The 27,959-nt window shown below is 50.8% G+C and overlaps 1 protein-coding gene across 2 annotated transcripts; it reads left to right on the forward strand.

Moving 5' to 3' along the window:
• The first annotated feature begins 1,491 nt into the window (after nucleotides 1-1,491).
• On the forward strand, nucleotides 1,492-27,959 carry VPS37C (VPS37C subunit of ESCRT-I). Of its 2 annotated transcripts, none has more exons than XM_012778328.3 (5): nucleotides 1,492-1,623; nucleotides 20,306-20,404; nucleotides 23,886-24,057; nucleotides 24,876-24,958; nucleotides 25,615-27,959. In XM_012778328.3, the coding sequence occupies exons 2-5, from the start codon at nucleotides 20,312-20,314 to the stop codon at nucleotides 26,332-26,334; spliced, it is 1,068 nt and encodes a 355-aa protein (XP_012633782.2). In that variant the 5' UTR covers nucleotides 1,492-1,623; nucleotides 20,306-20,311; the 3' UTR covers nucleotides 26,335-27,959. The 2 variants fall into 2 exon arrangements, with proteins under 2 accessions (XP_012633782.2, XP_075857954.1); XM_076001839.1 differs by having other exon boundaries at nucleotides 1,574-1,623; nucleotides 20,306-20,725.

The following is a 27,959-nucleotide window of genomic DNA, read 5'->3' on the forward strand; positions in this document are numbered from 1 at the left end:
AGTGTAGGGGTGCATGACTTAACCTTTGCCTGGCATACTCTTAGATCTTGTTCATAAATTGGTATCTTATTGCCACAAAGAGTGTTCTATCAGTCTTATGATCTCTATTTTAACATTAAAGTTGGTCAGTTGTTGTGGCTAAATTGTAAAACAGAGGGGGTATAATGAAGCGTGTCTGACCGCCCATCCTGTCATGGCTGGGAACTCAGTTTTTAAGGTTTCTCTGGAGTCCCCTTGGCTAACAAGGGGTCTGTTAGATGAGTTGGGGGGCTCAGGATTTTATTGTTTGTTCTAAGGCCGAACTTAAAATATGCAAGGAGGCAGCTCTAGGCTAAACTTAATTTAACGCTTCTAAAGTAGGCTGTACTCTAAGTCATGACCACTGATTGGAGAAGGCTGAGCACCTGTCCCAAGGGGTCATTAATACATAGGCTGCCTGGCAGCCTATGAGATGCAAAGGAAGAGGAGCTCTGCATAGTAGGAGCAACGTTGGTTATCTTAGCCAATCAGATTCATTCCCTCTAGAATTTCAATTAGAAATTTTAAGAGACTCTGCTGAGAGGGTGATGAAACCAAAGCGAAAGAAAACAGTCAAGATGAGTAGGATGAGGCTTAAGATGGCGCCATATCTGGTGCTACCACTGCCCCTGGACTTTCTGGTTATGTGACCAATAATTCCCATTTTGCAGAAGCTGGTTTGAGTTGGGTTTCTGTCACTACCAACAATGGTCTTATTTCAGTATCTAACAAGTTTTTGAATATTAGGCAGCTCAGTTTCCTTGGTCTAAGAAGCCAGCCTCCTGGGGTTCCATTTTTACAAAGTGACAGTTGTGACACCATTGAGAAGAAAAACAGGATTTGGGATTCACCTCCAGGCCTGGCCATTCAGTACAAGCTGTGCAGGGAAGACTCTGCTAGCATCAGCGCCCTGCTTCACTGGTCATCAGCCTTGTCACTCTGGGCAGGTGAGGATGTAAAGGCCGCCTGTGCTTTATAAAGCACTGCCCACACAGAACAGACTGAAAGTGTAAATGAGGTCCTTGGGAAACAGGTTACTTTTGGGGACATTTAGGTCTGTTGGCACTCCAATACCAGGGACAAACTGTGTCATGGAAATGAGCCTGTGGTCGGCCTGACAGCTCCTCAGTCTGAGCTCAGCCCATCTAGGGACTGCCCTAGGTACTTCTGGGGTACTTTGAGCAGCCTCCCCACTGTGGTCAGGGACCGTCCAACCCTCGCGAGCCCACTAGAGACCCGGCATGAAGACTGCGCAGGCGCACTCGCCCAGAGCGGCCTGGTCTCCGCCCAGTGAGCCGCGTCTCCCGGGGGCGTGGCCAGCAGCCAGCAGGGGCGGGGCCGGGCGTCCGGCGCGCGCGGGCCGGTCTCGTGTGCCTCCCGCGGTGTGGTCCCGGGAGGCCGCGCGTGTGCGTGCGTGCGGCGCGCTGCCGTGGTGGTAACCCAGAGGCGAGCGAGGCGGGTCGCCCAACGTGGTTGCCTGCGCCGGCACCCGGACGTTGGAGGGGTGTCACATCCGGCGGGAGGGGGCGGGCCTCGCGGATCCCGGAAGTGTGGGCGCGGCTGTGGTTTAACCCGCGGTGGCGGTGGCGGCGGCGGCCACGGCAGGTGAGGTGGCCCCGGGGAGGGTCCCGGCTCTGCCGCAGGGGGCGGGCCGAGCTCGAGGGGTGGGGGCGGCGCTGGCAGTGGCTCCCGGCGCGTCCCCTCCGCCCCTCACCCTGGCAGAGGCCGGTGATTGGGCACGAGGGGCGCGTGACTCGGGCGGAGGGCCGGCGCCCCAGCCCCTCGCGGTGGGAGGGAAGGGAGGGTGCGAGGCGCCGCCCCCCCTTCCCCCAGCCGATCTCACCTCCAGCTCTACCCTGCCCCTCACCACCACGCTCCGTGCATCACCCCTCTAGCCCCTGGTCCCATGTGAACATCTTGCTGTCACAATTCCAGTGACGTTAAAGCCAGTTTGCCCATTGTACAGATGGGGAAACTGAGGCCTAAGAGTGGGGTCTGACTTGCCAGAGGGTATCCGGAAGAACAGTGACAGAGTGAGGTTGGGATTCTGGTCGTTGACTCCCTGGCTTGTGCCTTTTCCCCAGGCTGGTGAGAGGGTGGGGCTTGCAGCCTTGGCTCTGTTCTTGTTTTTTATTCTGGAACCCAGACTTGGACATTCCACCTTCACTGACAAAGGGCAGTGGTGTGTGTATATATGTACACCCACAACATGCCTGGTTCCCCATTTTCTTATCACAGCGGGTGAGGTGATTTCTCACTTTATGGATGGGAGAAGGAGTTACCTACCTAGTGCCATGTTGTGAGTTACTGACAGAGTTGACTCCACATCTCTGCGCTAAGACATAGCTTTTTCTCAGCTACTCCTTGTCTGGGCTCACTCACCCTGGGAATGTCCATCTTCAGCCCCGGAAACTTTTCACAGACTCACGTCCCTTCACTGCAGCAGTATCTTAGTTCTGTTGCTGCCCAGGGCCTTTCCCACCCCCTCATTGCTCGGTGCCTCTTACCTAAGAGTCCCATTTCCTGCTGGTGCACCCAAGGTGCTGCCACCCGAGTCTCAGTTCCATGGCTCTCAGCCCTAGAGCTGGAGGTTGTGGTGACAGAGGGACTTGGGAAAGAAAGACTCCTCTTTACTTTGGCTGTTATGCAAACCCTGCAGAGACCCGAACTCTTTAGTTCTGGGTTGGACTGAGGACTGCTGGGGTCAAATATTGGATTCTGGAGTGTTTGTTCTTGGCCTGTTATAATGCCCAGAAAGCCTTTTTCCTAGATTTTCTTGGAAATTTGGCTGTGTTCCTTTGTAATTTCCATGTAATTTCCAAAATTTTCCAGTAGAAAATTTTCATTGTAGACTTCATCTGGGCAGCTTCTGGTGGCTGTTTTGCAAGTCACAGTAGCTCTGATTTCTTGCTTGTCTACCATAGACTAGACACTGTTTTTAGGGGCTCTCTGAACGTACTGAATTTTGAGAACATGTTCAAGTAGGTAGTGATCCCATTTTTATAGACGAAGTAAGTGAGTTGTAGAGATACTAGATAACTTGGCTCATGTCACACAGCCAGTAGGTGGCCAGGATTTTTAACAAGTCAGTCTCATTTCAAGGCTAATGCCGCATTTTTTCTCTGTGATTATTGCCTTTTAGATTTCTTAGTTCCCCAAATTTGCTGGACCTTAAGAATCATCTGTGATGCTTGTTAAAAATACAGAGCCTGCCTCTGGAGTTTCTGTAATATTGTATGGAGGGGGACCCAGAAGTGTATTTTTAACAAGTGTACTGAGTGTAAGGCAAGTTCAGGAAACACTGCCTTGAGAACTTTAGATTTCTTGGGCCAGTGGTATCTTGGAAGTGATATTATTACTACAGATTGTTGTTTTCTTATTGTTTTGAAATTTGCTAATCTACCCTTAAAAGGGCATTGGGATAACTAGCCACATGAGTCATTTCTGGACACTGTTGGCCAGTAGTAGTAGGGTTTTTCCAGGCTGACATAATCAGGTCACTGAAGATCTTATTTTAATCCAGTTGAATCTCTGTTGTGTGAAAATTCTGTTAGAAGTTTCCTTAGAGGATGTAGAGTTTCTAGAATGTTTTGATTTGTTCCCAGATGGTTGCCCCATGACAGAGAGGTCTCTGTAACGGAGGTAGTCTTTGAGGTTTTCCTAACTTTAAAGGTATGTTTAATTAGCAGGTGCCTCCTCTACTTCATTTCTTTATCTGCTTTTACTGGTTTATGTGAATACCATTAAGCAAATATCAAACAGGTTTGTCTTGATTTAGCTGGGGCTGACAAGTTAGAATCACTGGGGTTTAGGATGGGCTGGAGAGGAGAGAAGAAAGAGGAGGTGAGTGTCTCCACCATAAACTTCAGACAGATTGTTCAGGCTAGGTAGGCCTTGCATTGAAGGCCTGTGAATACTTTTAGTCCCTTCTCAAGTAGGATTACAAGTGTCAAAGGGACAAAGTCAGCATTATAGTATTTCTTTATCTCCCTATCTGATAAATGTTGATTTCTAATTTAATTTCTTTGTAAATAGAGGCCATACTTTGTATGATTTGAATTGTTTTAAATTTACTGAGACTTGTTTTATGGTCCAGGATGTGGTCTTCTAAATGTTGTGTGAACACTTGAGAAGATTGTGTATTCTGCTATTGTATGGTCAAATGTTCTATAAATTTCAATGCAGTCAAGTTGGTAGTGTTGTTCAACTCTTCTATTCCTTACTGATTTTCTCTCTACTGTTCTTTTAGTTATTGAGAGAGGGACACTGAAACTTGTGACTATTGTAGGGGTGAGGGGAAACTTGCCCTTTCCCCAGAAAGTTCTCTGAAAGATTAACTCACAATTAAGGCAGATTAATAAGAGAAAGGTTTATTTACTATGTACATGGGGAGAATCACAGAATGATTACCCAATATCCCAATGAAGTTCAGATATTTTTATAAACGCCTTTTAGAGAGGAGGGTGGAAATGTGGAGTATAAGTAATTCCATTTAGAGGTGATAAAGGGTTGCTAGGGAGGATGAATGGATGGGGGAAACAGGTGACTTGTAAATTAACCTGAGAGACAGGTATTACATTTTAAATGATTTGGGCCAGGTATGGTGGCATTCTGCAATATGTTGAGATAACAGAGGAAAGGAAGTCCATTGTTCCCTTTTGATCTTTTGATTAAGGTCAGTCTTTTTATGCAGATAGAGTGAAAGCCTCCTGCAATGCTTTGTTGATCTCTGAAAATACTCTTTATACCAAAGAATCATATTTTGGGTGAAATTTTCTGAGCTCCTTCACTATGATTTTGGATTTGTCAATTTCTGATTGTGGTTTTATTTCATGTGGTTTTTTTTGTTTGTTTGTTTTTTGAGACAGAGTCTCGCTTTGTTGCCCCATCTACAGTTGAGTGCCGTGGCGTCAGTCTAGCTCACAGCAACCTCAAACTCCTGGGCTTAAGCAATCCTGCTGCCTCAGCCTCCTGAGTAGCTGGGACTACAGGCATGCACCATCATGCCTGGCTAATTTTTTCTATATATGTTAGTTGGCCAGTTAATTTTTTTCTATTTATAGTAGAGGCAGGGTCTCGCTCTTGCTCAGTCTGGTTTCAAACTCCTGACCTTGTGCAATCCTCCCGCCTTGGCCTCCCAGAGTGCTAGGATTACAGGCGTGAGCCACCGTGCCCAGCCATTTCATGTGTTTTGAAGCTGTGTTATTATATAAACATCGATAAGTATTATATTCCCTTGATGAACTGACCTCCTTTATCATGAAATGACCCTTTTAGTCCCTGGAAATATTCTCTGCTCTGAAATCTGCTTTGTCTGATACTACTATAGCTAATCCAGCTTTCTAAAATTAGTGTTAGCAATTGATATCCAGAATATATAAAGATCTCCTACAATTCAACAACAAAAAACAACCCAATTCAAAAATGTATGAAGGACTTGAAAAGATATTTCCCCAAAGAAGATATACAAATGGCCAGTAAGTACATGAGAACATTGAAAAGATGCTCAACGTCACTAGTTATTGTGGAAATGACAATTATTACCACAATGAGATACCATTTTGTACCCACTAGGATGGCTATTATCAAAAAGAGAAAATAGTGTTGGTGAGGATTGTGCATTTTTGGTGGGAATGTAAAATGATGCAGTCAGTGGAAAATAGCATGGCAATTGCTTAAAAATTTAAAGGTAGAATTGCCATATGATCTAGCAATTCCACTTCTGTGTATATATCCAAAAGAAGCAAAAGCAGGGACTCGAACAGACATTTGTGCACCCATGTTTGTTCATAGTAGCATTATTTACAATAGCCAAAAAGGGACAGTCACCCAAGTATCCATTGACAGATGAATGGACAAACAAAATGTGGTACATATATTAGATAGAATATTATTCAGTTTTAAAAAGGAAAGAAAATTTGATACATACTTCGGTATGGATGAACCTTAAAGACATTATGGTAAATGAAATAAGCCAGTCACAAAAAAGCAAATACTGTATGATTCCTCTTATATGACGTTCCTAGAGTAGTCCAGTTCCTAGAGACAAAGTAGAATGGTGGCTGCTGGGGGAAGGAGAGAATGGGGAGTTAGTGTTTAATGGGTATAAAGTTTCAGTTTGGGATAATGAAAAAGTTCTGGAGAGGGATGGTAGTGTTGGTTATACCACAAAGTAAATGTACTTAATGTCAAAGAACTGTACACTTAAAAATGATTAAAATGGTAAACTATGTTATGTATATTTTACCACAATTTAAAAAATCAAGATTTAAAAGTTATAGTATATCTTTCTAAATTTTTTTACTTTTGTTTTGAGACAAGGTCTTTTTTTTTTTTTTTTTTTTTTTTTTTTTATTTTTCCCTACAGCACTGAAGTAGAAGAGACAAGGTCTTGATCTGTTGTCCGGGCTAGAATGCAGTGGCATCATCATAGCTTATTGCAACCTCAAACTCCTGGGTTGAAGTGATCTTCCTGCCTCAACTTTTGGAGTAGCTGGGACTACAGCTGCACACCACCGTACACCTAGCTAATTTTTCTATTTTTTGTAGATAGGGTGGGTCTCACTTTTGCTCAGGCTGGTCTTGAATTTCTGGCCTAAAGCCATCTTTCTGCGTTGGTCTCCAAGGGTGGTAGGATTGCAGGTGTGAGCCACTGCACCCGGCAATAAATTTTTTTACTTTTAAATGATTTTTGTGTCTTGATATTTAAAGTGGGTTGTTTGTAGGCAGCTTTATATGTGGATGTTGCTTTTTAAAATCCAATTTTATAATCTCGGCCTTTTAATTGGGGTGTTTAGACTATTAATATTGAATGTGATTATTGATATGGTTGAATTTACATCTACCATCTTGCTATTTGTTTTCAGTCTGTCCTGTGTTCTTTGTTCCCCTATCCCCTTTTTCTGCCTTCTTTGGGGTTGAGTAATTTTTATGATTCAATTTTGTTTCCTTTGCTGGCTTATTAGCTATAACACTTTTTTCAGTGGTTGCTTTAAGATATGTAGTATACATATTTAATTTATCACAGTCTGTCTTCAAGTGGTATTATACCACTTTAATGTAAGAACTTAGCAATAGTATACTTTCCTTCCTCCCTCCTAGATTTTATACTGTTGTTGTCACGCATTTCACCTCTATATATATTATAAATCTCACAATACATTGTTATTATTTTTGCTTTAAATAGTCAGTTATCTTGTAAGGAAATTAAAACTATAATATCTGAGATTAAAAGTACACCGAATGGGAATGTAAGAAGATTAGATGCTGCAGAAGAAAAGACCGGTGAACTTGAAGACACAGCAATAGAAGCTATCCCAAATAAACCAGAGAGAGAGAGAGGGAAGAAAAAAAAAAAAAAACTGGTGGGAAGAATGAATTACCAGAGAACTGTGGAACACCTTCAAGCACTCTTATATGAAGTCCCAAAAGGAAAGGAGAAAGAATATTTTCTCTGTTCCTTTTTCTTTCTCCTATTGTAGTTTTTTCTTCTCTAGAAGTTTGATTTGTGTCTTTCTGTATATCTTCTGTGTCTCTACTTAACATGTTCAATATTTCTTTTAGCTTTTTGAATGTATGTGGTTATAGGAATTGTTTTAATGTCCTTGCTTGCTGATTTTATTATCTGTATAATTTCTAGGTCTGTTTCTATTGATTGTTTTCCTTATTATGTTTCATATTTTCTTGCTCTTTTGTATGTCTGTTTGATTGGCTGTCATGTGAATTATACCTTGTTGGGTGCTGGATATTTCTATATTTCTATAAATATTCTTGATACTGTTTTGGGACACTTAAGTTACTTGGGAACAGTTTGATCCTTTAAACTTTGATCTTTTTTTTTTTTTTTTTTTGAGACAGAGTCTCACTTTGTTGCCCAGGCTAGAGTGAGTGCCGTGGCGTCAGCCTGGCTCACAGCAACCTCAATCTCCGGGGCTCAGCGATCCTACTGCCTCAGCCTCCCGAGTAGCTGGGACTACAGGCATGCGCCACCATGCTCGGCTAATTTTTTGTATATATATTTTTAGCTGGTCAATTAATTTATTTCTATTTTTGGTAGAGACGGGGTCTCGCTCAGGCTGGTTTCGAACTCCTGACCTTGAGCAATCCGTCCGCCTCGGCCTCCCAAAGTGCTAGGATTACAGGCGTGAGCCACCACGCCCGGCCCTAAACTTTGATCTTTTAAGCTTTATTAGCTGGGAGCAGAACGGCCTTTAGAGCAGGTCTAAGTTTTCTTCACTGCTGAGGCAGTGTCCTCTCTGATATCCTCTACTGATGTCCTGTGAATTGTGAGGTTTCCACTGTGGCAGGTGGGGACAAACACTATTTCTGCCTCCATTTGAGGTCCTGGGGTTGTTCCCCTGTAGTCCTGATTGGTGCTGATCAGTACTAGCTGAGAACTGGAGGGCCCTCTGCAGGTTTCTGGGGTTCTCTTTGTAGTTCCCTCCTCTGTGGTACTCTGTCTTGTGAATTCTGAACCTTGGCTTCCCTAGACTCTGAGTCCCTCTCCTCGACTCCCTGTGCCATGGCCTGGAGACCCTCTAGGCAGTAAGTTGGGTCAACTGTAGAGCTCACCATGTTTGTTTCCCCCATCAGGGCTCACTCTTCTGTGCTGTCCATGCCCAGTGTTTGAAAACTATTGTTTCACTTATTTTGCTTGGCTTTGTCTGGCTTTGAGGTTGTTTGAGGCGGGAGAGTAAATCTGGTGCCTGTTCCTCTGTGTTGGCCAAAAGTGGCAGTCCCTGTTCAGTAAGCACTCGTTGGGTGCCTCGGGTGTGCTCAGCGTTGACCTTGGTGCTGGGGTGTAGAAGTGAATGAGACATGGGCTGTGCCCTTTGGGAGCCACATTCTTGCCCAGAAACAGGCTGATTCCTAAATAATAAATGCCGTGTGGTGTTTACAGAGTACCATAGGAAGGCAGGGTGAATTCTTTGAGAGGAAGGAGCAAGGAAAGCTCCAAAGAGTTGCTGACATTTGAGGGATGAGCAGGCACTTTCTAGATGGGGGAGGTGTGGGAAAGCACATTCCAGGCAGGGGGAGCAGCAGGAGCAAAGGCAAGGAGGTGTTTGCCCTGAGCTCTTTAAAGGGCAGGATTCCTGACCTACTGATCTTTATCGATCAGTATTTGAAAAGTGACTGGAGTATGTTTTTTGTTCTGGGAATAGAAGGCAGAACAGGGGTTGGATTGGGGTGAGCAGCCCTTGGAGAAGGGGAGTTGGGGGGGGGTCAGCTGATATAGCTAGCGCCTTGTATACCGAGCCAAGGAGTACAAGATTGTGAATGTAATACCTAAGTACTGGGGAGCCATGGAAGGTGTTAAAGCAGGGCCCTGAGAGCTCGGATTGACTGGGTTCTCTAGAGGTTACTGGGGTGTGTGGAGGAGAGCTGGAGAGGGCCTGTTAGAAGCCAGCGGGCAGCTGCTGATGAGGCTGGCTCAGGGCATACATTCTGCACCAGGAGGAAAATGAGTCCAGAGCTCAGTGCAGCTGCTGATACAGCATTGCCACCTTTTACCTGTTTGATAATGGTCTTCATGGATTCCTGGCTGGGACCATAGTAGATATGAGGGGGCTCTGGCTCGGTTTCTCTCTTTCTGTGGCTGTACTATTACTCTCAACACACCTGTCTGCCTGTTTATGATTCTGCTGGACCCACAAGTTCACTGGGTCAGGCTTACCACTGGCAGGGGTAGGGTGTGCAGCTACCCCACCTTACTGATGGCCAAACATCAGTGAGGACAGAGTCTCATCACCTTGGGCTTTGAACAGACACACCTTGGGTGACCTGTGCACACTCCTAGATGTTTGTCTTGAGTGTACCTTTGCCTTGGCCTTCATCTTGATCCTTCCTTAATTGAATCTGCTTGCTCAGCTTGCTCTGTGCAGATTAGAAGTGTGGGGAGGGGAAAGACAGCTGCAGATTGAAATCCTTTCTGAGCTCTGAAGTGTCAGGACAAAGGAGAAACAAATGGGAGTTTGGTGTGAAGTTGTTGAGGATGTTTTTCTTCTGAAGTCAGAGCTGTGAGCCAAAGAAGGAAGAGGCCGCCACGTGGCTGGGCTTTACTGTCAGGAAGTTTCAAGAACAGGCCGCTTATTAAATCACTTGTTTCTTGGCCATCATGTTGATTGATGCTGAACGCTATTGATCCGATTACATCCGGCCATTGTTGTTGGGTTGCTCTGTTGCCTGCTGCCGTCTCTGGAAAAATCTTAGGTTCTGTCTCCTCAGAGTCCTCAGGGAAAGTGCCTGAGTTGCAGAGGTAAGAATGGACTGATGCATGAGCTCAGCCATGGTGATAAAAACCACCACTATTTATTGATCCCTGCGTGAGAGTCAGATGTTAGACTTTCTAGGCACTAACTCAGTTCATCCATGTGAAAGCCCTGTCTTACAGAAGAAACTGAGGCACAGAGAAGTTGAATCACTCACCCAAGCTCCTCAGCTAGTACGTGACTGAGGGCGCAGGGCTTCTGCCTTGCAGATTCTGAGCCTTTAATTGCAGGTCTGCCCTGCAGCGCAGAGGTGAAGGAGGCGAGGCGCTGCTCCTGGTGCTGCTGGGGGCTCCGGGCCCTGTGCCCCGGCCGAGGAGTTTGCACTGAGCCTGAGGGCCGGTAAGGGAGAGGAGTTCCTGCTCTGGCACTGGTCGAGGACGGCATTAGGCTGGGTTCCTCACATAATGTAAGTCCTGCTCTTTAGCAATGTAGTTGAAAGACATCAGTAATAACGACTATTTATTTAGTCCCCATGGATGTGGACTTGACGAGAGGCGGCCTTGTGGGGAAGCTCAGGGACCCCAAAGCCAGGTGCCCTGGCTGGAATTCAGGCTCTGCCATTTCTTCCTTGTGAGGCTGAGCAGACACGAAGCTTCCTTTTGGCCCAGTTTTCTCCTCTGTGAGCTGAGGGAAACCCAAGGATGGACAGTGGCGTAGGCCCCTGGCAGGGATCACGTGAGTTGCCATGCACAGAGCACCTAGGACAGCGCTCTGCTCGGTGCACATGAGCCGTGGCCAGTGTCCTCCTCCTGTCCCACTGGCGGGTTGGTGAGGCGCAGGAGGGCAGCCTGGCAGAGGTGGTAAAGCCCCCCTCGCTCTGTGCTGCCAGGCAGACATCACAGCTGAAAGGATCACAGTCGGAGAGGGACACTTGGGCAGGGGGTGGCGTGGGGTGGCAAGAGCTGGCACCACAGAGGTGAGGGGTTAGGGCAGTGGTGTTCAACCGGTGTTTTGCAAAGGTGCCTCACGGGCCACCTTGAGATCAGGAGGTCATGAGAGTAGAGCTGTCCCCTACCCCTTTGTACAGAGCGTGTCCTTTGTGATCTGTTTTGTATAGTGGGGTTTGGGGGAACGTTTTGCTTGAAAAAAGAAACTTCTCCTTTAAAAAATGTTGGAAGTGACAAGAGTTGGCTATGCTGAGAAAGTGAGCAAAGAGGACAGAGTCATCAAGTCAACTGGTCAGGCTGCTTACCTACGCCTTCCTGATGGAAGGACAGGTGGGAGATACAGGGAGGAGGGGGGACAGGGAAGGCAGAGGGAGCCGGAAGTTGAGTGATAGGAAAAATTAATCCGGAGGTGCTGGTGGGATGAGTGTGAGCAGAGACAGTGGAGGCAGGAAGACTGGTTTGGAGCTTGCCACAGGGTGGGGATGGGTGCACTTAGGAAACTTTGCCATCCCCGAGTGCACCTGGCTAAATAAAACCTGGTGATTGGACATCCGGGTGAGGGAGACCCATGTGTCCCCGCTGACCTGGAAGATTGGAAGTGAGAGTGAGGAGCTGACATCAGTGATGGAAGTGGAGATTGGGAGGAAGTCTGGTTTGGGGAGAGAAAAAGCTGATGAGTGGAGATGCGGGCATGTAGAGTCGGGATGCTAGAAAGAGGGGGAAAGGTGGAGGTTCATCAGGTTTGGGAGGAGTCCCCTTAGGGGTTGGGTCAGCCAAGGAAAGTGAGGAGCAAGGGCCCCTGGGAGTGGCTCGGGCCCTGCAGCTTGCCCTGTGCTGACACAGCACCCAGCCAGCCGGCTGGTTTAGCCCTTGGGGTGGAGAAGCCAATTTCCTGAAGTCTCCTGCCACTCCCGAGTGCCCCCCCACATTCGGGACAATGCACGGGCTCATCATTCCTGGGTCTTCTCACTCAGGGGCCCTGCCTCTGGGGGAGTCAGATGGAGTTTTTCAGTGGAACAAAAGGTTGTTATGTAAATATTTATGTAAAGGTGACAATTTGCTTTATAAAGTCTTATCATGAGAGATTGTACATTCCCCCGTAGATATATATATGTGCTTATATTTGAGACTTTTGTTCAGATTGGTTTGGAGCCTGTTTCAGAAAGCCACATTCTTTGCTTCCCTCTAGAATCAGCTCTTTCAGAGTCCTCTGGCCCCGGACCTGGGTGCCTGGCAAAGTTGGCAGACAGCCTTTTATAACAGTGCGTCGTGCAGGTGTGTGAATTAATAGTACCTGGTGCCTGCTGAAGGCCAGGCCTGCTGCTTGGTGGTTTTTCTTTTCTTTTCTTTTCTTTTTTTTTTTAATTTCAGCTTATTATGGGGTATAAATGTTAAGGTTACATATATTGCCCATGCATATATACCCCCCTGCTTGGTGGTTTTCTAGCTCCTCTAAATATTGTCTTGTTTAATTCTCATTAAATCCTTACATGATGTTGGTAGTATTAGCCCCATTTTACAAATGGGAAACAGAATGAGAAAGGCTAAATAATTTGCCCAAGGTTATATAGCTAGTGGGGATTTAGATGCTCTGATTTAGGGGCTCTGAAGCCCCTTCAGGAAGTCTTAACTGTTTAGCCCTGGTGAGTGGGGAGGGAGCTCCAACCCCCACCCCAGCAATTCCTAGGATAGAAAGAAAACCGTAAATGTCTCCCTTTCTGAGGCTTATGCACCATCTTTCCCAGTTATGGAGAAGGTCAGTTCAGTGGTGCTTTGAGTCCGGTGAGAAGAGTGCGATGATTGGATTTGTTTTTATTACATCCTGTGGGAAGTTAGGAAACTAAACATTCTGGCACTTGGGTGCATGGCTGGAATCATTCTGGGAAAAGAAAATTAGATCAGGTCAAAAAATATTTCCTCATTAAGCAGCAGGATTAGGAAGGTTTCTAAGGCAACAGCAGGTGTTTTCGACATGAGGGGTGGGATGGGGCCAGTTCCCTATAACACATGCAGATTGAACTTTGCAGGTTGCTATGGTAACAACTTCTTCTGATGCCATAGCTGGCTGTGGGGAATTTATAAGAAACCAAGGGACTTCACAACTCTCCTTGCAGTGTGATTTCAGGCTTGAAGTCACTGCAAGTGAGGGTTGGCTGGCACCTGTGGTGGGAGCCGACAGAGGCTGGGACACACCCTGCCTGATCAGAGGGCCCTGTTACAATTCAATAACATCAGTCATTTTGCTTGACTCGTTATTGCACCCCAGGGATTTCAGGAGTCACCCCTAATCATTAGATTACCCGAGAGGCAGAATAATTCACATCTGTTCAGTGCTCAGGAGTTTGCAGGGCTCTTTCAGGGCTGTTTGATTTTCTGAGCCACACAGCAACCCTCGGTGGGATTATCATCATGGTGCCCCATTTTCCAAGTAAGGAAACTGAGGTTAAAGGACTTGATCAAGGTCACACAGTTAAAGAGCTGTGAAGCCAGAGCACAAACCCAGGGCATCTGCCCCGAGATTCTGTGCTTTGCTGCTCCACATCCTGTGGGGGAGAGCTGGCATCAACTGTTTAGACCGAGGCAAGGAATGAGGGGTTCCGCAGGCTGGCTCTGTGACTGGCATGCCATACTCTGAGCTCAGCGCCCTCACTGCCTAGAAAATGCTGCATTTTGCATTCCAAATTTATTTTCTTTTTAAGAGTTATTTTTACAAGGGATTTCTGATCAGTTGAAACTATTCGTTTTTGAGTTGAACGATGAGGGGCAAAGATCCTCATTAAGCAAGAAATTGCTTTTTTTCCCTGATAAGGACATATCTGGAAGGCTGCCATGAGTTTGAACCCTTCCAGGCATCATCCTCCACCTCTATCGTCTGAGATTCTACAGCCTCCCCTGCTAGGGGACATGGCACTGCCTTTGGCCTAAATCCACTTTGGCCTGTGCTATCTTCCACTAGATCGTGTTCCCTGTGCTCAAGGCCTGTGGGATTGATTTAGTCAAAATACAAAGTAATGGAAAGAAGTTGAGACCAGAGATAAAAGCAGCAGGTGCCAGTAGGCCAAGGCTTCGCTGTCGCAGAGAGGAAGGGCCTGGCTGCACCCAAAAATGCTTCTTTCTTGGTTCTGATTGCAAAGCTCCAGGATGTTAAGCCTGTGCGCCCACCTCACCCCCACTTAGTGCTTTGTGACAGAAGGTGGGGCTCAGGATGCCTCTGGGGTGTCTTTGTCACCTCTCTCCTCCGTCCCCCCACTCTATTTTCTGTGATCTGTCACCTTGCACGTGTCTCCCGCAGAGGGTTTGGTGTTGATTTTGGGTTAAAAACTGACTGCAACTCATAGGTTTTGATGGCCGACCCAGAGTTTTTTACAACTTTGAGTTGGCTGTTGGAATCTAAAATGTGGAGATTCACCTAGATGTGGATTTCTAGCTTCCCCTGGGCGTTGCCTCCCATCCTCCCCTCCCCCAGGAGGGGACTGGAGTGCTGGCCTGGTGCTTGGCCTTTGACTCACAGGCCCGGCCCTTGTGGGCTGCTGGGGTTGTGCCTTCTGGTGGAGGTGAAAACTGCAGAGCAGACACAACTTTTTAAGAAAATAGGAAAAAACAAAAGCAAGCCTTTTCCCTTCTCAGGGGCACCCAGCGAGGCAACAGGGACACATTTTCTCTTCCTGGTGCGAGGAACACAGCCTAGCTCATGCATCACTTTCGCACCTTGTTCCCAGCCTGATCACCTTTGAGTTGATGCTGTTGCCCCAGAAAGAGGTGTTGTCTCGCTGTACCTGTGAGCCTGTGCAGCTGCCAGCTCACCCGTTCTCCCAGGCCTCGGATCTGCAGCGGCTCTCCATGGGCTCAGCTGCTCCCAGCCGAGAGCTGCCCACCCCCACTCCTCACTCCGCTGGTCCCCCTCCCTCTGTTAGGCCCTCTCACCTGTATGCACAGTTATTCGTTGTGAGGATTTTTTTTTTTTGCTTTATAAAACCAAACCGAGATACTTGAGAGTTAGGATCAGTTTTTACGTGTCAAGCCGGTGAGGCACGGTGAGAACCTTCTGCCTGAGTTTGTCCTTCCCCCCTCCGTGTGGGGCCTTGTTCTTGGCGCACACTAACTGTCAATATGTGTTCGGTCAGTAGAGGAGTGAAGAAATGGAGGGAGGCACGAATAAATGAAAGAATGACCTGTCCTCACTTCCCTGTCTCACAGGACTCATCTGCTGGCTGGCTGCCACGTCTGTCCCTTCCACTCTCCCTCGATCACTCTTTGGGCAGCGTTATTCCGAGCTGTCTGTGAGCCTGTCTGGCTGGGCACTGGGAAGACAAAGGTGAATAAGACATTCTCCTTGTCTTTGAGGGCCTTATTTCTTCACTCCTTCAACTCCTTCTCCTCCTGTTCCCCAACAGCAAATGCCAGATGTCACCAGAGCAGTCCCCACATCCTCCTGGGCAGGCTGGCAGTGGGAGGCGCCAGGCCAGGGCCCTGGTGCCGAGGGGCCTGGTAATTGGCCTTGACAGACCCTCCAGAAACAAAAGCCCTCGACTCTGGGTCCCTGGATGACGTCTCAGGAACCCTAGTTCTCTACTTGGAGATATCGCTGGTGGCTGTGGCCACTCCGAGAAGCACTGGTTTGGACTTTCCCCCATGCTGGGTCACTGGGAGCCAGAGGCTGCCAGCAGCCATTGCCCAGGTTACAGTGGCCCCTTCTTAGTCTGCAGTTTTGTGGGCCCTTTGTGCAAAATCTTTCCTGTTCTCCCTCTTTTCCAAATTAGGGACCCAGAGAAGTGCTTGCTGCTTCCAACCTCCCAGGGTGGCTCGGAGGAGCAGCTGATGGCTCTGTGACTTGGGAGAGAAAGGCACTGGTAACTTCCAGGGCTGGGTGATGCTACAGTAAACCTTGCAAGATGGTACTTGCCTGCCCGGCCTGCGTTGCCGTGTGAGGGTGGAGGAGCCGCCCCGTCCTGGAGGCAGGGCAGGGAGGGGCCAGGGTAGGCAGCCTGCTTGGGTAGGCTCCTAATCTCCAGATCTCGGGCCTTGTATATAGCTAAACTCCTTATCTTTCTTCACTCTGTGGCGGACAGATCAGGTGGGGCAAAGGCCTCAGTGGAATGAAAACACCAGGGTGAGAAGGGACGGGGCCTCTGGTGGTTTGTCTCCCAAAAGCATATAGGACCTGGGGCAATACCCTTCCTGTTTCTTTCTGGGGCTTCATTTCATCTCTGAAATAGGGGGTAATTAAGCCCTGTGCACACTTTATTTACTAGAGCGATTACATAAATTAATGAGAGAGTTTACAGAGGGCTTTGATCTCAGAAGAAAGGAACCATGTGAGTGTAAGGGTTTGTTTACCCATTTTATAGATGAGGAATATTGAGTCTCTAGAAAGAGAACGTTTGACCTCTGGCTGTTTGGCAAAGTTGGAGGTAGGGTGCTGAGCACACCTCATTCTGGAAGAAGGAGGGACATGTGTGTCTGGCGCGTGCCGGCAGTGCCTTCTGAAGCAGAGGAGAGGCAGTGGGCAGAAGAGGCCGAAGCTGAGTGGGACCAGCTGGGCCCTTCCCTGACTTGGCCTCCAGGTAGGGCGGGGACCCCTGGCCTGGCAGCCTGATGCTGTAGCAGGCACCGTCTTCACGTGACTCTCCCCGTGGGGTTGGGCTCTCCTGTGAGCCACAGCCCCGATGTTCTGCCTGTTGGTCTTGATAACGTGTTGGCGGACTCTGACACTGTGTCACTTGGCCATCCATACTGTCCTGGGACTGCAAATCTAGAGCTTAAATCCTGGTGTGAAAGACCCCTGTCTTGTACATCTACCTGAGTTCGCTTAGAGTGTTAGAGAAAGGGAGAAGGAAGAAAATAGAAGCCAAACTAGTTTTATCTGTGTAGTTTAGTTATAATGAAACCTTCATTAAAAATGACGCTAAGAACCCTGGATATTCTGAAGTTCTAGTCTGGAGGAGGACTTTGGACTCTGACTTTAACGAGGGTTCCAGGTGATGCTTGTGCACATGTTGGGAGACCTTGGGCAAGTTGCTTTACCTGTCCCGGCCTCCCCAGGGAGGTCGGGTGATACTGATGCCGCTGTATACGATAGTCTTGAGGGTCGTCGTGACGGCAGTTACTTATAGGGTGCTTACCATGTTCTAAGCTCTGCTCTGTTTTACAGACGGGGAAACCGAGGCACAAAAGGTTAGATAACATAGCCAGTAAGTGGCAGAGCTGGGATTCATACCCAGGCAGTCTGGCTCCAGAGGATACTCCATACCTGTAGGCTGGTAGCTCTCAAAGTGTGTTCCAGGGATCCCCAGGGGTCTCCGAAGACCCTTTTAGGCCACCTGTGAGGTTAGAGTGATTTTCATAATAATTCTAAGAAATTATTTTCCTTTTCACTCTCTTTCTTACATGAGTATACAGTGGAGTTTTCAGAGGCTAGCAACCTGGGATCATGTCATCGTTATGGTGGCTAATGGGATGTATGCTTGGGTATTCTTCTTGTGTTTGAAAAATTCCTCACTTTCAGTTTCTAAAGTGGTAAGTGCTGATACCTGTAATCGACATGAACAAAAACTCTTTGAGGTCCTCAGTACTGTTGGGAGTGAAAGGGGTTCTGAGACCAAAAAGTTTGTGATCTGTTGTTCTAGGTTGTGTTGCCTTAAATGTGATACCTGTTGCGCACGTGGCCACACCGCCCATGGCATGCGGCCAGGGGAGAGTGGGTGCCCGTCCCAGGGAAGCTCGGCTCTGTGCAGGGCCCTGCCTGTGCCGGGAAGCCTCCCTGCGTGAGAGAGTGAGCACTGAACCTGCGGGGCGCTCTGGCCGACAGCACGGCGACCGCGCTGTTTGTGTGTGGTCAGCCAGCTGCCCACGCCGGGGCTCCCACCCTCCGCCTTGCCATGTCTGCTGTGCCCAGCCCTGACTGCAGGAGCCATTAGGCACTCTGCTCCATGGCAGGCTTCTCCCTGGTGGAGCTGCCGTGGCTCAGCAAGTTCTTGGCTGGGCCACGCCGGAGGACTTCGTGATAATAAGTAATTTCCATGCTGTTAGAATCTTGCGCCAGTGTGTGTTGCAGGCCAGGCCTCACACCAAGCCAGCACGTTGCCTGCCTTTTCTCACTGAACCTCACACCAACCCTGTAAGGGAGGTGCTGTTGTTAGACCCATTTTACGGATGAAACACCTGAGGCTCAGGGAGGTTCCAGTTGTGTGAGGTCCCACAGCTGGCAAGTGGCAGGGCCTGGGCTCAGATGAGCTCTGCCTGTCTGCAGCCTGGGCGCCTCATACGTTCTGGTGTCTTCAGAACGTCACTCCTGCTGTGGCGGACTCACCTGTGTCTGTGGCGTGATGGCGTGTGTCTCCTGGAGTTCCGGTCCACCCCAGAGCATTTGCAGTCTGCTGTTCCCTGGCTCCAGCTTTAGCCCAAGGGTGTTTGGAGCAGCGGGCTGAGGTGTGGGCAGAGTGCAGGTGTGAATTTTGGCTCTGCCATTTGCTTGCTGTGACCTCACTGACCTTTCTGGTCTCCCATCTGCATGTGGCACAGTTGCTGCTCCCTGGCCTCACGAGGAGAGAGAGTTCGGGGAACACTCACGTGGCAGGTGCTTAGAAACCAGTGGTTTCCATTGTGACACGACTGGCATGAAGCTAGTCTTTCTCAAAATCTGGCCCTGGACTAGCTGTATCAGTGTCTCCAGGACGGACTCTGAATTCTGGGCCCTTCCTCGACCTGCTGATGCAGAGCTCTGTGGCTGGGGCTGGGCACCTGCGCTGTCAGCCAGCTTTCCCCAGGACTCAGGTGCACACTGAAGTGTGGCAATCCCTGCTCAGAGGTTGGGAGCGACATTCAACCCTCAGGATATGACAGATAGTGCTTGTGTGCCTGTCTGGATAGCCCTTTATCAGTAGGGTGGCCATATGATTTGTTGTTTCAACCATGGCGCTTCTGAGCGTGAAAGGGGACCCCCAAGGAGTTCACTGGACTTCCTGGCACACAAGAGCACTTCGGCACTGTTTATCAGTTTCTTCTTTCATCTTTCGGACGGCCCCAGGAGATGCCATGCCCTTCCTGCTGGAGAGGGTTCCTTCCGTCCAAATATCTGTAACCCTGGCCCTTGATTCCAAAATGCCTGCGTGGCTGAGTCATCAACGTTGGCTCACCCTAGCTGAGCACTGGTGCGGGAGGGTGTGGAGGACCCTTGATTTCTGTTGGAATCTTTTGAAAACATAACCTTTGCAATGGGCAAAGCCAATGTTAAAGCTATGAAACATACATCTAGAAAAGATAAGACCCAGATGAAAATGGAGGATTCTGTCAGCAGAAAGGAAGAGGTGTGGGTGTGTTTGTGCCTCCTCTCCTCAGTCCCTGGGGTTCCCTCCTGGGCCTGGCTGTGACCCGGCAGTCACACAGACGATCAATGGCCCTCTGGGCAGACGGACAGGGAGAGGACCCTGACACCAGCTCTCAGACAAAGCAGATGTCCTATTTGGGTCAGTCAATTTGTTTTCCTCCTGATTGCCTGAGAGGCCAATTGGGTGATTTTTTTCCCCCATGCTCTCATAAGGACATTCATGTGACAGTCTGTTTTTGTGATGTGGAAAAGGCTGCAACTGCAGGGAATTCTTGAGGGAAGCCTGAGGTTATTACGTGCTAAATATAACCCACAGTGACACAGTTGAGCCTGTGTTGTCAGCCAGCAAAGCCCCTGTGCATGGGGTCGGGGTATTTCTGGTTCAGACAGAAATAGGCACCTGCCAGAGGGCAGGCTGGCATTAGCGCTTGCAGGCAACCTTGGGCCAAATTTAGTCTCTATCCCTGCTGCCTGGCTCTTCCTCCTGCCTTTTCCTGTCTGTTCCTTGGGGTGCTCCATCGGCACCTGAGGGACTGTGGTCATGCCTGCTGGCTGCCGAGCACTCTCACATACCCTTTCATTCCTGGTGTGGGTGGGAGGAGCACGTCCTTGGTCTCCCTGGGGAGAGGGGTGGGCAGAGCCTCAGGACTGTGCTCCCTGGGACCCTTGCCTCCCTGGTCCTCCCTGTGGAGTGGTGTCATCGCAAAAAAGCCCAGTTTGTTTTTGATGAGTAGGACGTACGGGCTCAGGGGTCCCTTTCCCCAGACCTTCCCCTTCCTCACTTGGGTGGCGCTCTGTGTTCACAGGGCAAGATGGAGACGCTGAAGGACAAGACCCTGCAGGAGCTGGAGGAGATGCAGAATGACTCGGCGGTGATTGACCAGCTGGCCCTGGAGTCCTGTGAGGTAGAGGGAGGCCATTATGGGGCCCATCAAAGGCCAGCAGATGGGACTTTTTAAGAGGCCATCTGAAAGGATGCTGCTTGTTAGGAGCTTTGGCCAAATGCATCTCCCTTTTCTGTGGACATCACCCTGGTTTGGACCCGGCCAGAGGAGCCCCTGAGGTTTCAGGCCAGTCCTGGGTCCTCTGGGAGTTCTAGGCAGTGCGAGGGAGCCCAGGGCCCCTACGTGGACTCGGACTCCAGGCACTCCCCGGGGACCCAGGTGCCCCAGGAGTCTCTACACTGTCGTTCCAGCTGGAATCTGAGGCAGCTCCTCAAAGCACTGGTATGGCTTTTTAACCACCTTTCCCAAGGGCCTCATGTGACCCTGTATCTCCAGGTGATTCTGAGATGCCAGAAGCCATTCCTAGCTGATCTTGTTTCTTATTGTAACTGGTGCCTAATCCTCTCAGTTCCTGATCAGAGTCCTCGTGGGAATAACCGTCACCCTTGTGTCTGTACAGAGCTTTACACTTCATAAAGGACTTTCCCTGCCCTCCCCATCTCCTGTGACCCTGCGAGGTCAGCGACCAGATGTGGCCACATGGCTGGAAATGCCCTCAGTCACCCCTTGAGTGGCTGCAGCCCGCCCGTTGTTCTGGAAGCTCCCGCCTCGTGCCCCTGAGTTGGGGGAGACACACGAACACAAATAATGCCAAGCTCATTTGATTAGCGTTTGGAGTATACTTGTATTTTCACTGATGAACAGTGTGGTATGTCTCTTCTGTGAATTCACAGTATGTTAATAAAAAAAAAAGCTCCCCAGCCAGCTTCCCCTCCCCTTCTCAGAGCACTTCTGGGCCCTAGGATGTCAGCACCAACATGTCCCCTGCAACTGTCCCTGCTTGTGCTCCGCCCCCCACCCGCCCCCTGCTACCCAAGTGGGGAATCTTTGCTGGCGTTGGAGTCAGCAGACGTTGGAGGTGGCTCCTGGTGGGCAGGATGTGAGCAGAGGTTTGGGGACTCTGTGTGGAGTGTCCTGCTGCCCAAGGCTTTATGACTGTCCCCAGCTGAGCTTACCCAGCGAGGGTGTGAAGCAGAGCCTGTCTTGCTTACGCTCCAAGGCCACTCAGATGGTTACTTAGGCTGTGAGCTCTCTCGGGGCATTGCTCGCACCTGGCACAGGTGCTGGGTAGAGCGCAGGTCTTCATTCCATCATTTCCGTTCATTACATATTAAGCACCAAGTGTTTCTTGGTTCGGCTGTAAACACAGTGTCATGGGAAGCCGAAGGCCTGCTTCCAAAGTGCACAGCGCTGAGGAGGCCGATAGCATCTGTGATGGCGCATAGCTTCACAGGAAATGTAGCAGAAACCACCTTTTGGGCAAAAGGCAACTTGGCCTGCAGCCACACCTGCCCCATCGATTTGCAAATCGATTTGAGTCCTCTGAGGCAAAAAATACTCAAATGGGTCAGGCAGGAGCGAAGCCTGGAGAGGTACTTATTCTTTCCAAAAACCTTTGACTAGCTTTCCCACCATGGGCTATAAAGTGAGGATTGAATCACTGGGATTGTGAGAAGAGAGAGGAGCTCCTTTAGTATGGGGCGTGGCCACCGTGTGGAGGGAAGAGCTGGCACGGCGGGGTGGGGGCAGGGCGGGCGCCATAACTGTCTTATTGACATCTTTTTAATGACTGGGAGGACTCTATAGTGAACTCCTGACGGATAAAGATTTTCTTATTGATACATAATATTTTACATATTTATGGGGTACCCGTGATGTTTTGTTCCATGTACAGAGTGTGTAATCATCAAGTCAGGGTATTTGGGGCATCCCTCACCTGGAGTATTTATCATTTCGGTGTGTTGAGAGCATTTCAAATCCTCTCTCCTGGCTCCTTTGAAATAAACAATACGTGTTGCTAACTGCCTCACCCTAGTCCACTGTCAGACACAAGAACTTACTCCTTCCATCTGAGTCTTGGTTTGTGCCCATTAACCCATCTCGTGAGAAAGGTTGGGGAGGCGGGGAGGGAGGCAGGGAGGGAGCAGAGTGGGAAGGGCAGGGTTTAGGGGAAGAGGACACAGCGTAGAGTTATTGGTGGGCGCATATGAGGGCTCTGCGGGGGGCGCCTGAGCAGGAAGGCTTCAGGCCTAACACACTGTGTCAGCCACGCGTGTAAAGAAAAACTGCCGTGGCTAATAGAAATTAGATTGAAACTCACCAATGTCTGTGTCCCTAAGTCAGCCTGCTTGTCCTGTGGCTGAAGAGGGTGTTGGTGGCAGGAAACCAGAAAGCCCAGCTGTTGGGGCAGCTTGCCAGGACCCAGCAGGATGGGCTCTAGGCTGGACAGACCCTGGGTCCTGCAGTCCCTGAGCCTGGCAGTCCCGTCTGTTGGGGACAGGCAGGGCACTGCGGCAGCCTCTTTCCAGTCTGGAGCAGGCTGGAGGTGCAGGCTGTGGGCCCGATCTGGAGCACAGGACCTGAGCTGTGTGGCTGGGATGGGGAGGGCGGGCTGCCCTGGAAGCCCCTTCTTCCAGGATGCCCACGGGCTTCCTGTGCCTGGCGGCGGATAAAGGCCAGTCTGGCTTGGCCTGTCCCACGCTGCCCATGGTGGAGAAGCTGCATGGTGCAGGGCCAGCGGCTCGGGTTTGGTCTTGCCGAGCTGTGCCCTGCACCCTGTAAGCCCGTGCTGAGTCCTCTTCTGGTGCCACATGGTACTGTCAGTGTATTGTCACCGCTATCTCAGTGTCATGGGTCTGACTCTTCAGCCCTCCTTTCAGTAAAGAGGAGTTCTTGGCAAATGCACAGTGTCATGGGACAGCTGGACAGGGTTCTGTGGCTTCTGCAGCAGCAGAGAGCCCGGGCAGATGCTGCCCGTGGGAAGTGTTTTCAGCAGGTGCATCCCAGGCCACATCTGAGGTGGCCCATCTGTTGGCTCATCCTACAGCTTCTCAGAGGGACACCTGTGGCCTAGGAGGCAGGGACAAATCTCTTCTGAGTCGGTGTCATGGTCTGGTCCAGGGCCCTGGCTCTCTCACCCCTTGAAATAATTTTATTTGGGGGATTTTTTGCACATCCAGGTCCACCACAGTAGGTCTCTTGATCCTGAAGCTTGGGGATAAGTGGTGGGGACTTCTGGTCCCTTCCTTCCTATAAAGCCTCCAACTTTCTTATGTAAAGTGAACCACCCCGTCTTTGGAGCTCTGCACACCCCATGTGGGACTTAATCACGTGGCCTTGCATGAGCATTAACCTTCAGTGCCAGTTTGCCACGTGTGGGCACCTCCTGTGCTGATGGTCAGGGGTTAAGTGGGGCAGAGGCGCCTGGGGCAGAGTACTTTGCTCAGGGTTTGGACCCAGGTTTGTCTGACTGTAGTCGAAGGCCAAGTGTCACCCTGGCTTCCCCAAGGTGAGCGATGAGTCGCTGAAGCCCTTGGCCCAGCCTGCTGGAAGATGAGTGGTGGTGGAGGTTGTCCTGATGGTCTGTTGTCCTGCCCTTTAGGTCCAGGACCTGCAGCTGGCAAGGGAGATGGCACTGGCCACCAACCGGAGCCTGGCTGAGCAGAACCTGCAGTTCCAAGGCCCCCTGGAGGTCTCCCGCTCAGTGCTCTCTGACAAATACCAGGAGCTCTGGAAGCTTGTGGAGCGGTGCCAGGAGCAGAAGGCAAAGCTAGGTAGGGTGGCCAGCCCTGGGAGTGCGCTCTTGGGAGGCCCCTGTGTTAACTCAGGGTCGGACTGGGCGGGGCAGCCGGAACAGCGGGAAGGGCAGATCCCCTCTCCTTCCCAGGAGGGGAAAGGGCCCATAGTTACTGAGGCTGGCTGTGTTCTGAGCTCAGCGCTAAGTGCTTTATGTACATTTTTTCGCAGCAGCTGTAAAAGGGTAGATACTGCTGTTATTCCCATTTTATAGATGAGAAAAGTGAGGTCTAGAGAGATTCAAGAACTTGGCTCAGGTTAACCAGCTGGAAGTAGGTGGAGTTGGGATTTGAACCCAGAGAGCCTGCTACATCCTTTGCTGCTGCTGTTAACTCAGCCAGCTCAGCTTTGTGCTTTACAGAGCTGGTCCAGCTGTCTGTGTCCCAGGACTCGTCACCTGGGGAGGTGGGAGGGGCTGTCCTGGTCATGACAGTGAGGGAGCCTGGTACTCACACAGGTTAGGTAACTTTTCCCAGGCTCAGGGTCGGGTCAGTTGGACTCTGAAGCCTGGGCCTGTTCCTGTCCCAGGCTGGTGTAGGGGAGCCTGCTTGGCCAAGGTCTGGGGTGGGCTCAGTCAGGCTGAGTCTTCTCTGCTTAGAAAGGTGACCCAAGGGAACTGGACCGAAAGCACCCAATGGGCCTCCCTCCCCAAAGGGACTCTGCAGTAGACCCCAGGGGGGTGGCGGGACCTGGATGCACACAAAGGGCGTGCTAAGTGCCTTTCCTGAAATGTTGGCCTTCAACACTGAATCAGGAAGCACTTTTGAAATGTCAACTTTTCTGCCCTTCCTTCCAGAGAAATTTTCTTCAGCTCTGCAGCCAGGGGCGCTGTTAGACCTTCTGCAGATTGAAGGCATGAAGATTGAAGAGGAGTCTGAGGTGAGATGCCTCGTTGACCCCCGCCCCTCCTTGGACAGGCGTTGGTCCCTGGAGCAGGAGCCCTTGCGCGCGGCAGCGGATGTCTGAAAAGCATGGGACAAGGGAGCTTTTGTAAATGGCAAAAGTGAAGGGCACCTGTAGTTCCAGGAGAGGCCCTTTGGGATGCAAATAACAGGAACCCAGTCCCACTAGCTGAAGCAGAAGTGGGTGATGTGGGCAAGGCCCCGGGCAGCTTGCAGAGCAGGAGCCCCCAAGGGACTGGAGCCAGGCGCCACCCGCATCCTCTCCCTGCCTCCTGCTTCCCTCTGGGGTCTCCAGTCTCCGGTCTGCCCAGTCCCTGGGCTAGTGTTCAGCCATGTGTGATGGGCACACATGTGCAGTGGCCACTGTGGGCCTGGCACGATGCCAGGGCGGGGGGGAAGTGACCATGACAGACATAGATCTCGCCCTCCAGGAGCTGACATTCCAGCTGGGGAGACGGTGCGCGTGTGACATGTCAGCAGTGGGAAGGGCGTGAAGAGAAATTCCCAGACAGGGCCAGGAAAGGGCAGGGGGTACCTGAGGTGGGAGGGCCACAGTGGGACCCTGACCGGGGGAAAGCGGGAGGCCACAGTCTCGGCAGGCCCCTGTTGTCACCGGACTTTATGTCTTTCTAGGCCATGGCTGAGAAGTTCCTGGAAGGTGAGGTGCCCTTGGAAACGTTTCTGGAGAACTTTTCTTCCATGCGGATGCTGTCCCACCTGCGCCGGGTCCGTGTAGAAAAGCTCCAGGAAGTGGTGAGGAAGCCCAGGGCTTCCCAGGAGCTGGCCGGCGATGCCCCTCCGCCCCGCCCGCCACCCCCGCTTCGCCCAGCGCCCCAGGCCACGCTCCCTGTGGCTGAAGAACAGCCGCAGCCGCCATCAGCCGTGCCTCCCTACCCTTTGCCCTACAGCCCGTCCCCCAGCATGCCCGTGGGCCCCACTGCCCAGGGAGCCCTGCCCCCAGCCCCTTTCCCCGTGGTGTCCCAGCCCTCGTTCTATGGTGGGCCCCTGGGCCCCACTTACCTGGCAGCCCAGTCAGGACCCAGGGCTGCTGCGGGCTATTCCTGGTCCCCACAGAGGAGCACGCCATCCCGGGTGGGCTATCCCGGGACCCCACCTGGTGCCCCTGGCCCTGGGTACCCCGTGGCAGGAGGCAAGGCCTCCAGTCCTGGTTATCCTCAGCAGTCCCCGTACCTCCCGGCAGGAGGAAAACCTCCCTACCCAATGCAGCCCCAGCTCCCCAGCTTCCCCGGACAGCCCCAGCCCTCAGTGCCCACTCAGCCCCCCTATCCTCCCGGGCCCGCCCCTCCCTACGGGTTTCCACCGCCTCCAGGGCCTGCCTGGCCCAGGTATTAGACTCGCTCCTGGCCCTTGGTCCCTCCCTCCTCCCACCTGTACTGCAGCCTTTGGGCCACCTGTCACCGAGACTCAAGGGGAAACGAGAAGTGGCACTGGCGTTCCCTGTGGACTTGTGTTGAGACACAGGCCTTGGAGGGACCCAGCTGGGAGCATGTAGGCCCCCAAAAGGCGCTGGGCAGTATGACCAGGTGGGCCGAGGCAGACGGTCACCGCACGTGCTGGCCTTCCGGCTAGAGGTCCTCCTGGGCACTCCTCTCCATGATTGGCTGTAGCATTTCTGGTGCTAGCCAGGCTGGCAGTCCAGTGCCTCTCACGGTGTCTGAGCGTATGCACATGCCTGTGAGCATCTGCTTGTGCCTACACTCAAGGCCGTCCGAACCCCGTGCAGAGTTATCTTGGTGATGAGGTGGCCCCAGATTTCTGGCCCTGCTCATCTCCTCCCTCTCCCCTGGGATTTGGCATATTTGACTTGGGGCCATGCCAAGGGATGCAGCTCTGTGTCTGCCTGGTCCTTCAAAGCTGGTCTGCCCCATGCACCATGGCAAGGATCAGATTGGAGGGAGAGAACAGAGTTAGGAAAAACAATGATTTTCGAGCCCTATAAAGCCATAATTTAACTCCAATAGCTGATGTCAGGCAAGCTCGTCCTGGGTGCTGTTTGAATGGCAGCGGTGCAGTGCAGGGAGGAGGCTGGGGGTCGTGAAGGCTGACCCCAGACCTTGCTTGCGCTGGTTGGGGAACCCCAGGGGCTCCCTTGGGTCCTCTGGCTAGAGGTAAAGAAGTAGCCCTAGCCGGGAGATTGTGGTCACATTGGGATTTTTTAGGAGTAGGGGACCGGGTCACCTCCCCAGCCGCGCTCTCTCTCTGGCCCTACACTTCAGGTTGACTTTTCCTGAGGTCCACCTGTCTGTCCAGTTCTTTAGTGCCTTGAATCTCGTTCACAGCAGCCCCCTCCTCCTCTCCCCTCCCCCGGCCTCTTTGATGTAGTTCTCCCCTGCCCCCAGTACCTCTCCTGGGACAGACATCAAGAGATGTCCTAACAGCAGCTTCCCAAATGGTGCTCTCTGAAACACCATCACTACGCTGGGGGCGGTTTCTTTGCACCTCTCTGGTCTTCAGAATGTAAAGGGTGGGGGTTGTGACTCCGTGTCACCGGCAGCCCGAGTGCATTGTGGCGGTTTAGGCATGTCCACTAATGAGGATGACAGCAGTAGACCAAAGGGGGTGTGATAAGTGAAGCATTATAAACTTAATTGTTCCGGGTATGAACCAGGTCTCAGGGCAGAGCCTGGAGCTGCTATTGGTGGGGAAGTCGTATGTGCCTTGAAATGTCCACTACCTGAAGACCCAGCATCTGGTGGGCCGGGGCTGCTGGGGCCCAAGGAGGAACTTGTCCTCCTGGTGCCTGCCCCTCCCCGGCCTGCGTGCCATCAGTGGGGCTGTGTGTGATGCTAGGTTAGCGCTGCCGGTTCCTTACCAATTGTGCTTGCTTCCCCTAAGTTATTTATAAAGAGGAATCACTAATGGACTCTGCTGGTTCCAGTGCTTCTGAACTGGATGAACGATCGCCCATATGTTTGTATAATTAATTGCCATAATAAACTTGGATGAGTTACATGTGG

This window comes from Microcebus murinus, chromosome 4, assembly GCF_040939455.1.
Source record: "Microcebus murinus isolate Inina chromosome 4, M.murinus_Inina_mat1.0, whole genome shotgun sequence".
Lineage (NCBI taxonomy): Eukaryota > Metazoa > Chordata > Mammalia > Primates > Cheirogaleidae > Microcebus > Microcebus murinus.